We start from the raw sequence: 12,644 nt of genomic DNA, 5'->3' as shown, positions 1-12,644 counted from the left end.
ATTTTTCTTTGTTTGGAGGTACATTCCTTGCTTAAGTATCGTACCTTTGCTATGCAAAATTTGCATTAAAAAACTACCCGTCTCTTGACAAATTCCTTCTCCAGAAATAGATTTTAAGTATTGAATTACTTCCTGCTTTTTATGAAAATTTATTTCCTGACTCTACACACGTTCTCTTCAAAGAAAACCCCTTCGAGTTGCCCCTGCGTGGTCCTGATGTCTAACCGAAAAGAACTTCAGCTTCTCACCAATTTCTTTAAAGGCGAATTACACTGTATTGCGACTCTCAAAAGTCATCATCAAATAAGAATCGTCCTTTCAAGTTAAGGCATTTGGGCGGGAAATTTATTTTTTCCCCCTGCCGGTTGATTGGCCAAGTGGGGAAGTTTTCGCGAGGGCGGGGGGTGGTGGAGCCTTTTTAAACCGTTGATGGGGGTGTGGGGAGCTGCGACTTTTTGGCGGGAATCCGCATCGTTGAGGTAGGGGGTATCTTAGCAACACAGCGGGAGGGGAGCTTCTATTCGGCGTTATTTTCTGCATTTTGGAGCGAAAACCCGGCGTTTCCCCCCGCCTCTACTTGAGCCTTTTAGGAATTGATAAGCGGGCCCGAGTTTATTCTGAGTTTCCTTCGCCCACGGTGGGCAAACGTTGTACTTTAAATAGTGTTACTTCTGTTTTATTGGTTTTAGGTTAGAGGATTTCTTTAAAACTAGTTTAAAAATCTTTGTTAATGCACGAAAAGGGGGGGGGGAATGCAAGGAAGCTAAATTAGCAAAGAAACGATGTCGAACTGTCTGTGGAGATTCTCAGTCATCCAGATCATGGTTGTTTCAAAGGTTCTTTTTCAAGAGGCAACTGGACTTTCTGGTGAACTGGACCGGATAGTCCAGTTGCCTCTTGAAAAAGCAGCTTTGCGACAATTGTGTCTAACATGTATCAATTTGGGCTAATCATTTGAAACGATCCAGAGCCCTGAGGAGACGCCCCGAGCGGCTTCCGCGCGAAGCCACATTTGCCGCTACTTCTAAGGCGCCTCCCCCAGTTGCCTAACCACGCCTCCATCACAGGTTTAGGGAATACGATTGGTGGATTAGTGAGAGGAGCAACGAATCCGGGAGGAATCCGCCAATGGCTGCCCTCCAATTGTCCCCTATGGAATCTTAGGCGGAGCCCTTCATCACAGGCGCCGCATAAGGATCAATTAGAAGAATAGAAGCCTGGTGGCGAATGGGCGTGTCATCCATCTCGGTGCTCCAGTAGAATTAAAGCTTGGCATATCTTTTCATGCGTGAAGCCGCAAGCAACGTTTCGCTTCTGATGGAAAAAAAATCCGATTTCTGGGAGCATCTGTTCCGATCAACACGTGAATCAAAATAGAGCTGGAGGGGACCTTGGAGGTCTTCTAGTCCAGCCCCCTGCTCAAGCATGAGATCCTATACCATTTCAGACAAGTGATTGTCCAGTCTCTTAAAAGCCTCCAGTAATGAAGCACCCTAAACGTCTGAAGGCATTCTACTGTTTAATTTTTCTCACTGTTAAAATCCTTAATTCCAAGTTGCTTCTCTCCTTGATTAGTTTCCATCCATTGTTTCTTGTCTTACCCTCTGGTGCATGAGTACAGCTAGCATAAGCATCGGTGAGTTTGCCAACCATAGACTAACACCTCTCACCACTTAACAGTAGCTGATGAAGAGCTACCTGAAAATCTATACCTTTTCATACAAATATGTTGGTCGGAAAAGGTGCTACCAGACTCCTTTAAATATCTCTCTATCATTTCATTTTATTACCCACAGACCATGGTTTGTAATGGCTGTAATAATTTTTGTTTTAACAGTGTCTCTCGTTAATTTTGCATTTTGGGTCTATTGGCTGCCCAGAGTCACTTATGTGAGATAAGTAGAGTAAATACAAATAATAAATTTCTGTCAATTACTATTTCAAATCCTTCTTAAGCTGAAAAAGAATAGTATGATGGGAACGTATAAGTGATATTCCCAAGGTAGCTAATTGATAATAATACGAATTGTATAGTATTTAGATTTGATTCCATAAAGGTGCTTTAGAGCATGAAATGCAACAGCTGCATCTTTTTCCCCCATGGCCATGGCGTAACTACCTTTCACAGTTAGTGTGTGGTTACAGAAAAAAGCTTTAAAGAATTGTAAACAGGTGTTATGGTGGCAGCTTTGCATGATCAGAAGCAGTTTTCTTGATTTATTTATTACATTTATATGCAGCCCATCTGCAAATCTGAATAGCTTAAAACAAATTGTAAGGAATTAAATTTGATGCACAGCAAAGCCCTAATTAAAAGCTCATATTTCTCCTAAAGTTTATCTAAAGTTACTATATTTGTTTCCTTCTCCCATCTGCTACATTCTTACAACTAATTCTAACAAACCATTTCACTCCTTAGTGCTTTTTCAAAAATAATGATCCAAAAATGATGAGCCAAAAATCATTTCCAATCCTATAACTTTTATTCACACAAATATCCTTTAATTACATTCTTATCTTTGTTTCCCTAAACTGGTTTCAGTGGTTCTTGGACCTAATGCATATTTGTTTATTTTTCCAACAAAGTCTCAGCATTGTTTTGGGTTATTTTTCCCTCATAACTCAGAATCTATCCTAATCTTTGACACTCTTTTCACCACTAGCGATTCAAAGATCCCCAGGTGATCTACAACTATAATAACTCTTCCCTTTTAATCCTAATTTCTACCTTCCAAGCTGTATATCCTTCTTTTCCTGTTCTTATTTAATTTGAAATATTAGAGGAAGTCTAAATTTTAGGGGCATAAGCATTAAAAAAAAATCTAAGCATGTAGCAGTCCTAATCAGTTACTTGTAGGCAATCGTAAAGGCTTTCAAGATATTAAATTCTTATGTATGGAAAAGGAAATTTGGTTATTCTGTGATAACTCATGCAGTAAATGTGTTCATGGCATAAAACTATTTTCTTGCAATATTTCCTTGAGATGTGTGCAATGCAGGTAAACGAGTTTGACTCATCAGATGAGGAGCCCCTGGAGGAAGAACAAACACCTTTTCAAATATCCTGGTAAGACTAAAGATGGTAGAGCAAAAATCTGTTTTTTTTTTAATTTTGGGAGCAATTTTAATATTCTGTCCATATCTGATTAACATATTGGTGTTCTTAATTTACCTCACATTATATAAATGAGATGCTACTTTTTAATTTTCCGTCGTCTCATTTAAATGTCTGTATCTCTTCTGAACACTATAATAGTCATTTTGCTTCTTTTCAAGAATTCAAAGTAATAACATAACCCTCTTCTTGTCTTTGTCTGTAAATTGACTAAGCATATAGACAGAAACATTAAACACTTTTTAATTGTTTTAAAAACATTTTTGTACATTTCATGGTATTTGTGGATGGTTTCCAGGTTTTTTAATGTGTTAGATGGATTAAATTATCCTACTTATGTCATTCATGTTGAGATGACCTATGTTTGAATTAAAATGTATGCATATAAAGTTTTTATTTAAAAGCTGCACCTGTAATGTGATTAGGAATACTGATTGTAAGTGTGACAATAAATTTAGAGCTGGCTATACCTAGATCTTATACCAAAATTTTGGAATGTAGAATGAGGTGATCAGTATAGGTCTTCTATTGGTCTAGTACAGGGATGGTGAACCAATGGCACACGTGCCACAGGAGGCACATGGAGCCATTTGTCAGGGCACGCGAGGCGTTGCCCTGTCAGCTGGCCAGCGTGCACATGCACGCGCTGGCCAACTGATTTCAGTCTTTTTTTAAGCCATATTTTGCCATCACTGGTCTAGTATTTAGTTTAAAAATCTCTTCCATTGGAATCAATATAATATTCCTCCCCTTCTATATATTCAGTGTACATGTAAAGATTGACAAAGAAGAGTTACAGAGAATTCTTAATGGCTACTTTTCATCATTAGGCACACCTGTTGCATTCAGAGCCTAAACTTTATCCATATGTCTAACTCTCCATGTCTTGGATGTGATTTCTAATGCTTTTTAAAATGTTTCATACTTGGGGATAAATATTTTCACTAAGCTATTTTCCCATCTTAGGTATATTTATTACTCTTTTCCATAAATTGAACCACAGAATGTAAAGATTGGAAGAATTGTGGGGATTGTCTAGCCCAATCCCCTATCTAGTGCAGAAATGGTTGAGCTGTTTCTAGTGGAGAAATGCAATCCTGCAGTAACTAGGCATAAAGCCATAAAGAGCTTTATAGGTCAAACCAGCACTTTAAATTGCATCCAGGTTAACAGGAAGCCAAAGCAGAATCCAAAACTCATACAATATATCCCTTTGAAACACCCAGAGCCTTGCATTTTACACTTATTGAAACCCCGTTACAGTTGCTTAGTCAAGATGGTAATGGAGATCTGAGCCACTGTAGTCAGGTTTTCTCATCCCAAGTGAAGCCGCAAACTGCCAAAACTTTAACAAAAGCCATAGCCTCCACTTACTGATCCGGCAGGACCTCTGAATCTAGAAAGATGCTCCTTGATAGGCATTGAAACCCGATTCAGAGAATTATAGGGCTGGAAGGGACCTTCTAGTCCAGGGTCAAACTGGTGGCCCACTAGCCAGATGTGTCATGCACAAAGCCACACTACCCCATTCCGCAAAAAACTTTGTGATACGTCATGTGACATGATTGAGTTTGACACCCATGTTCTAGTCCAGCCCTAGTCCAAGGCAGGAGGCCTTATTGCATCTCAGACAAATGGTTACCCAATCTTTTCCTAAAGACATACAGTGCTGGAGCACTAACTACTCAGGGAGGCAAGCTATTCCATGGATTAATTGTTATTATTGTCAGGAAATGTATCCATAGTTCTAGATTGGATCTCTCTTTGGCTTAAGAAGCCTCCATCCGTTGCTTCTTGTCCTGGGTTATTCAGATTATAGTCAATATTCAAATATAAAAAATGAGGTGGGGAAGATCCCAATGTATAAACAGTTTCAACTTGCTAGAGTTTTATTGTATGTCTTGAGAGTAAATGCAGTAGATAAAAATAGCAATTTGTAAAAACTTACTACCATTGGGTTATGTGCATTCTTCCTGTAGGTTACCCTTATCACCAACTTATTCCCAATTCCTAGGAATCAGCTCACTACCAGGTAAGTGCATAGAAGTGGCTAAAATGAATCTATGAATGTTTTAAATATTTGTTTTGATATTAATAGCATTGTTTCTTTTTATCTTTCTTACTTGATTTAGGTTGTCGATTCAAAAATATTAAAAGAAACCTTCAGAAAGATATAGGTAATTATCAGTGCCAGAGATATGTCCTTCAGTAACTTATTTTTCACAAATCTAGTTTTAATTCCTTGGAACTGCAGTTAACCATTTTTTTGTGTTAAAGACCTGTATCTCATAAACTTATAACATTGTTGTAAGAAACATAAAAATAAGAAACAGAGAACTCTGTGAAGCAATTGCATTAATATATGGCATAAAAATACTTATCGTTGCACATGAAAGTAGACTAGATACCAGATGAAACATCCTGAAAAAACACTCCACAACTGGAATTCTAGCACCTAGTCTTTCTCTGTTAACCACCTAATTAACATCTGATGATGGGCAACTGGAGAAAAAGCATAATGCATGGGCTTGTTCATATGACAATCTTAGTTAAGGTATGAGCTTTAGTGAAATAACATTGGTTTGTTAAATAAGTGCACTGGATGGAAAAAGTACTTATAAAATATACGTTATAATTTAAAATTTAACACTCTAGATGTTGGTACTCTCTAGCATCACTCATCACTGACATTAAGTGCAGCTACTGATATTTAAGATTCAGCAAGAGGCAAAGCTATAGATTTTTCTTTATTTAAATGGTGCAGTTTTATAATTTTCTACTTGCAGTTTTTGTATATTGTTTCAAATATAAGCATTTTCACATGTTTTTTTTCTGAAATGGACATTTTTATTAATACTAGTTTTAATCCAATAATCTGAGTACCATGTACTCAATAAATATTGCTATCTTTCTTGAAACACAACAGTGCAATTTCTACTGCTAAAATTAGGCAGGTTTAAATCTGTCATCTTTTATTTGCCTAACAGACTATGATATACATATTACAACTCATGGCAAGGCTAGTTAGTAAAGTTTGCAAATTACGCTTTTCTAACTAGTGTTTCCCTGAAAATAAGAGAGAGTCTTATTTTCTTTTGACCCCCAAAATAAGCGTTTGGCCTTATTTTCAGGGAGGCCTTATTATTTTTGAGGTGCAGGAGGCGGGGAAGGTGATCACCTCATGGCTGCTGTTGTGTTGCAATATTTTCAGGGAGGTCTTATTTTCAGGGGAGGGCTTATTTTAGCACATGCACTCAAAAGTCCAATTGGGCTTATTATCCGGGGAGGTCTTATTTTTGGGAAATGGTAATTTTGCAATCAATTCCATCAATATCATAAATATGTATGGATTCAGATTGTATTTAACACTTTAGCAAATATGTAATATATTGCCTTTTTTATAGATGAACTAAAAAATCACGGGGTGCTCGATGTATTTGTACTCTGTACCAAGGGAGAACTCACAAAGTACCGTGTGCCACACCTCATGGAAACATACCAGAATTATGGGATCACTGTGCATCACCATCCTATTCCTGATGGAGGTACACCAGATATTGCCAGATGCTGTGTTATTCTAAATGAACTGAGGAACTGCCTTGAAAGTAAACAAAAAGCCACAATACAGTTGAGTTCTGGTATTCTAGTGATTTATCTTCGAGTAAATGAAATTGATTCAATCACTAAATGTTCATCTGCCACCTCTGTGCCAAAATTTTACTTCTTTTTACTGCAGTCAGCTTCTGCTGTATCATTCCAAAATACAGATCAGAGATACATAATTTTTTTCTGCTTTCTTATCTAAGAGACTTCAAAGTTGCAGAGTCTCCTATTCAGACTCGTTTGAAATTTAACTACCATAAAAAAATACTATTATATATGATCACATCTTATTGTGAGAAAGCTGGTAAGCAATATCAATAGTCCTAGGAAAAAAGACCATTGTTTTTAAGTTATACTTTGGAATAATAGATTCACCTGAAAACCTCTATATACGAACAAAGGTCATTCACGGCAGATTTTTAAAAACTATCTTGGTAATGGAGTTTGTCATTTTTACAGCTATTGCAATATATTCATTTTTTAAATTTCTTTCAGTTGTTATGGAGGACTTGGACGATCCTGTCTCAGTAAGTGAAGTGCTTTTTAAAAAAAAGTACAAAGTATTGCTTTTTTAATATTAATGTTACTGGTAATATTCTGCAACATGAATCAGCCAATCACAGAACTATTTTCTTCACAGCCAACAGTAGGCTCATATTGACTTTTTAATTTTTAAGTTTGAAGGAGATAAAACATAGTTTTCTATAAACTGTAAGAATTATCAGGGGTTTTTTTTAAGTTGGTCATGAGAAGCTAGAATATGAGATACATGGTTACATACAAACTGAAAAAAGAAAAGTGAATGCATACTATCTGTGTCATATCAGGGATTCTTTGATATAATGCTCTACTCAGCCAATAATGTGAAGGTTTTGGCAAGCCTAAAAGATTCCCACATGTATTGCAGCAAAAATTTCAAGAGTGAAGCTGAAGCCCTATCATAACCATGAGCAATAATGTGACAGCAGACACTTCCCTTAGTACTTCAGACCACCTGACTACTATTTTTTTTAAAAAATCATGTAAAAAGCATTCCACAGGAAGGTGACATGTAGTAAAGCAAGTGCCAGCATCTCACATCACAGTTTCCAAGTATCTCTGAGTGTGCTGTAAAATAGGAAAAATATTAAGTATGTTATTTCTATGCTGACCTTTAATTTACTCTTGATCTCTCCAATGGTTTTGCAAATCTCCATTTTTTAGCTATTACCGTATTTTCAATAACAAATATAATCAAAGGAAGAAATGCAAATAATTTCCCCCACAATCCTACATATGAGCGTATCTGCCTGGTAGGGTAGTAAAAAAAAAAAGTAAGATGGTCACAGCTACCTTTTAGGATTGGGCTTGAATTGCATGACTGTGATTGCTATCTTTGTTTTTTGACCACCTCTCTCTGCTTACATAGAAGCTGCACTCTCTGACTCCAACTGGCTCGGCTTCTATGATAAATCCCTATTAAAACTATAAACACAAAGGATTTGAATACTTGTTTCAGGCTCAGGTGTTCCTGCATTTAATAGGCCTAATCTGCATAAATGCTGTCACTGATATTTTCCTAAATAGTTGACGTGGAAAGTTGAGAATTCATGAATAAGCATAGGAATCTTAATGTTGTTACCTTGTTTACCTTTAAAACAGGTTGTTCCTCCTTACTAAAAATGTCTTGTTCATTTAGGTTATTCTATGGTTTCTTTACAGTAGCGGCTTGCCTTCTGCTCCAGATATCTGACACCATAACTCCGCAGCAGGCAATAGACTGCATGAGGGAGTTGAGAGGTTCAGGTGCAATACAAACTTTAAAGGTTAGACCTGCCAAGGAAGAAATAGAGCTTAAAAGATACTTAACTTGTTTGTTTACTCTATTTCTGTACCCTTTCATATTTCCCAAAACTTTATAGGGTACTCAACTGTATACATTTTGCTTGGTACTAAAAGTCTTTTCTGGATTAAATGCAGCCTATTTGCCCTCAGGCCATTAGACCACCTCCATGGCTGCTGCTGGATCCCGCTTGATTTTTTTTTTTTATTTAAGCATTATTTATTTAGCATATGGCATGCAATGTCTGTGAAATCTACAAATGCTACACACAATGCAGTCCTGACAGCCTAGATTGCTAGTTCATTCTGTTGGGCGCTTGTACACCTATCCATGGTGCACCCCTGGAGTGGACTAGCTTTATACCAGGTCCAGCATCAGCTTCTGTTCTCCTGCACATATGAATGCAGCTAGGTATTTCCCACCAAAGTGGTACATTGAAACATTTATACCTTGCTCTGCATTCATGCTTTCCTGTCCATAGCCCTGCCCTCATTGTTTAACAAATCTTGTAAATTACATTGCTTCTTTCTCATTAGCCTGCTTTTATGCTGAATACTTAACCAAAAATTATTTAACTTTCCTTGTTTTGTATAGCTGGGCTTGCACAACACGTGTTCATCCATGTTGAAATGGATTGAATAGTTTATAAATCAGCAGGTTATGGGAATCAGAGTATCATCTTAATGGTGGCACTGGCACCTCTTCTGGGGAACTGCTTGTCCTACATATAAGACCCACATATCCTTACTGAGTATTGACAAAGAGCTGAAAGAGAACCTTGGTGGGGGGAGGGGTTGAGAAGGTTTCTTTCATAATTTAACTGCTTATTAGGGCTATTATATTTTTTCACAGTTTTGATGTTTCTAAGCTGTTTTTATTATTATAAACTTATATTTTTATTTACAGCCAAAAGATTCTACTTGGAGCCATTCTGAAGTAGAACAATATAGAAATACTAATAATAAATAAAAATAAATAATATCACTTGTTTAGATACAGCAGTTACAATAAAGGTAGTCCTCAATTTGCAACTAGTTGCTTAGAACTGTCTGAAGTTACTGTGGACCTCCATGGGACTACTTATGACTCAAATTTGAAGTTCCAACAGCTGCCCCAATGTTCACATGATACATTTTGGGTGCTCAGCAACTTTATGGCCATTTGCCAAGTTTTCTTACCAATCACTAAATTGAGCAGCCCCACATTATGACTAACCTAATAAGGTACCACTTAGGAGTACAATTGCACTCAGTTGTAAGTGAAGGACTATAACACAACTATGTTCTATGAAACTACTTTGTACTTATTTGCTGAATCTCCTTGCTTTACATGGTGCATGTTAGAATTAAGTACTGTGAAGTATTTATTTTTCCCCTCAGGCAGGGTGTTTTCTATTGAAGATTGCTGAAATCAAGGATTTTTCAGGGGAGGTAGGAAGAATCCAGGGACTAACCTCTGCAGCCAGTTCAGCTATTAATGGAAAATATTGTAGAGGTCTGTCCTCTTATATGAACCAATACAGTCTCTACACCTCCAGAGGAGAGGAGAGTCTGTTTGGTAGATTGGAGAATGGGAATCCATTCTATGTTCCTTGTGGTTCTCCACTCCTTCCAACCCATATCATTAGAAAAAAGTTATGTCATCCTAATGTTGAAGTCCAATCATTCTGAAGCATCCTTTTTTTCTTTACAGCAATACAACTACCTTCATGATTTTCAGGAGACCTTGGCTGCCTATTTGGCAACAGAAAGTGAGCGACCAAGATCTGTATCCCGATAAAACACAGAGTTTAGTTACTATCTGAAACGCATTGCATTGTTTTTACTTTGTACACATAGTGGAAAATAATTTTATTAGCTGCCTGCGAGTTACCGCCTTGACGAGGGATATGTGACTATATAGCATAAGTCCCTGAATAAAGTTCCATCTGCGGATTGTATTTTGACAGCCAATTATAACATGTAGCAGAACGCATAATAAATATTTTTAATCTTTTTACTTTATGTCCTTTCCAATTCCTGTTTAGTTTTCTCTGCTGTGATAGGGTGGTTTTTTTTGTTCTTGTACTCCTTTATGCAAGTTATGGGGAAATCTCTATAGGAGAATCACATTAATTTATATTACAGTACTGCCAGCTTTTTGGTGGAGTATATTGTAAGACACCAGCAATAGAAATATTGTGAGTTATTTCATATGTGTTAAGTTTCAATTGGTGTGTCCCTGTTGTACACATGCATATGGGAAACCAAATGTTTGCTCACAAGTAGAGATGTTCATGAGCTTACCTGTTCCCTGAATAAGCAATTCATTTGTCTCCCTTAAAGCAGAATAACTTGCATTTAGGTTTGTCACCAGTTTGTTGTTTGGAGGATCACTCTATCATCACTACAACTAGTTTTCAGAACTAGCAGTCCAACCTGCTACTTAGGAAGTGGCAAAAAATCTACTTATTTCATAAACAAAAGCTACAAGGAGCATGTTGTATTTGCATAAAGAAAAATGTAGGGCAAAAATACTGCCTCCCTTGTGTTTGGCACAAATTTGAAACAGATATTCTGTAATAGCCAATTCAAATTCAATTTTTTTATAAGATTGTAGTAGGTCTGCCTCTTGAGGCAATACAGTTGTCCACTTACAGTATTAATTAAATCTATATTCACCACAATCTAGTGACTCCTAGCAGCTTACATGGTAGAATATAGCAAAAAATAATTACAGTATCTATGTCATGTTAAACATCCATGATATAGTTAGAATGAAATAAAAATAAAAAATAAAAACTTCCAACTAAAAAATTGTAAAAAAAAAAAATAAACTGCTGCAGTGCAAAAACTTAGAAGGAAGCTCTCCAAAATAATTTTAACATTTTTAGGTCAGCAAGGAGGCAAATAGCCTAATTTCTGTTGGAAGGCTATCCAAAACACTACCACCACCCAGGAAACAGTAGTTCTTTCTAGCTTGAGCCTTCTTCATTCAGAAACTGATTGGAGCAGATAATCTTCTAGATACCAAGAAAAATGGCTTTATAGGTCAACCCCCCACCTCCAGCATCCTAAATTGTAACCCACAATGCAAGTCTGTTATGTCACAGTAATGTTATTATACAATGATTATTTGTTCCTAGCCCAAGAACAGTTGAGTGGGCCACCGTGTTCTAAACCAGCTGTCACTTCCAAGTGGTGTTCAAGGGCAGCTCAGATAAATCATATTACATCAGTCTAATCAGGCGATTAGAGCATGAATTGCTGTACTGGAGTCCTCTGCAAAAGGTAGTTATAATTACACATCAGTCGAAGCTGGGGAAAGCTCCCCCAGCCAGTTTCCATCCACAGTTAAAGCAGAGGCCACTAGTTCAGAAAGACCCACAAATTGTGACCATGTTCCTTCATAATTGTGCGTGCCTATGCAGAGATATTGCTGTTGAGAGATGTAAAACTAGCAGCTCCACCTTCTATTTTGATCTATTATTTTTCATATAGGTGCCAGGATACAGAATTGTAGCATCTCAAACTATACAACTTGAAGTGGCAATACAAAGTTACAGCTTGCTGTTGCCACAACCCAAATTTTCAGATACGGTCTCCCAGTGGTTCCATATAGCTGTTGAAGAGCATAGGAGAGGCATCCAACCCCTGTAGCATTACACCTATTGGGGTCATTGGACCAACATGTTTCTCTCTCTTTCTCACACACACACCATTAATTTGAATCTGCGCAAGAGAAGAACCATTGCAAAACAATCAGTCCCCATAAATGAATGCTCATAAATGGTCCAATAAAATACCACAATGAACAGTATGGAAAGCTGCCAAGAGATCTAACAGGTCTAGAGGGGTGCACCACTCCAGCCAGATCCTGATACAGGTCATTCAAGAGAGCAATTAAAGCCATATCTGTCCTATACCAGGGACTTATCCCTGACTTGAAAAGGATGTAAAACTTCTAGGAAGTTTTGAAGTTGGTCCATCTTCAGTATCAACCTTCGCCCAAAGTGGAAAATTGGATACCAAATAATTGGATCCAAGGATGGCCGTTTCAGAAGGGAGCACAGAGATTCCTTCAAGATTGGTAACCTGCCCTCTGCAAAAAAGCACTAACCATCTC

The 12,644-nt window shown here is 37.3% G+C and overlaps 1 protein-coding gene across 2 annotated transcripts; it reads left to right on the top strand.

Moving 5' to 3' along the window:
* Positions 1 to 440: 440 nt before the first annotated feature.
* Positions 441 to 10,538, top strand: CDKN3 (cyclin dependent kinase inhibitor 3). 2 transcript variants are annotated; one of them, XM_032224760.1, is made up of 8 exons: positions 441 to 479; positions 2,985 to 3,067; positions 5,095 to 5,147; positions 5,248 to 5,292; positions 6,520 to 6,742; positions 7,214 to 7,245; positions 8,420 to 8,523; positions 10,233 to 10,538. In XM_032224760.1, exons 2-8 carry the CDS (start codon positions 2,985 to 2,987, stop codon positions 10,317 to 10,319), a joined length of 627 nt encoding a protein of 208 aa, XP_032080651.1. In that variant the 5' UTR covers positions 441 to 479; the 3' UTR covers positions 10,320 to 10,538. The 2 variants fall into 2 exon arrangements, with proteins under 2 accessions (XP_032080651.1, XP_032080650.1); XM_032224759.1 differs by lacking the exon at positions 441 to 479 and having other exon boundaries at positions 945 to 3,067.
* Positions 10,539 to 12,644: the final 2,106 nt, after the last annotated feature.

This window comes from Thamnophis elegans, chromosome 1 (assembly GCF_009769535.1).
Source record: "Thamnophis elegans isolate rThaEle1 chromosome 1, rThaEle1.pri, whole genome shotgun sequence".
Taxonomy (NCBI): domain Eukaryota; kingdom Metazoa; phylum Chordata; class Lepidosauria; order Squamata; family Colubridae; genus Thamnophis; species Thamnophis elegans.
This window is presented reverse-complemented; position numbering and strand designations above follow the sequence as displayed.

What these genes read in the sequence shown, in the direction of transcription:
- CDKN3 (XM_032224759.1), top strand. Translation starts at nt 2,940, where the DNA reads ATGTGTTCATGGCATAAAACTATTTTCTTGCAATATTTCCTTGAGATG. An exon ending in ACACCTTTTCAAATATCCTG is followed by an intron (nt 3,068 to 5,094) that starts GTAAGACTAAAG and finishes TTCTTCCTGTAG; the next exon opens with GTTACCCTTATCACCAACTT. An exon ending in AAACCTTCAGAAAGATATAG is followed by an intron (nt 5,293 to 6,519) that starts GTAATTATCAGT and finishes CCTTTTTTATAG; the next exon opens with ATGAACTAAAAAATCACGGG.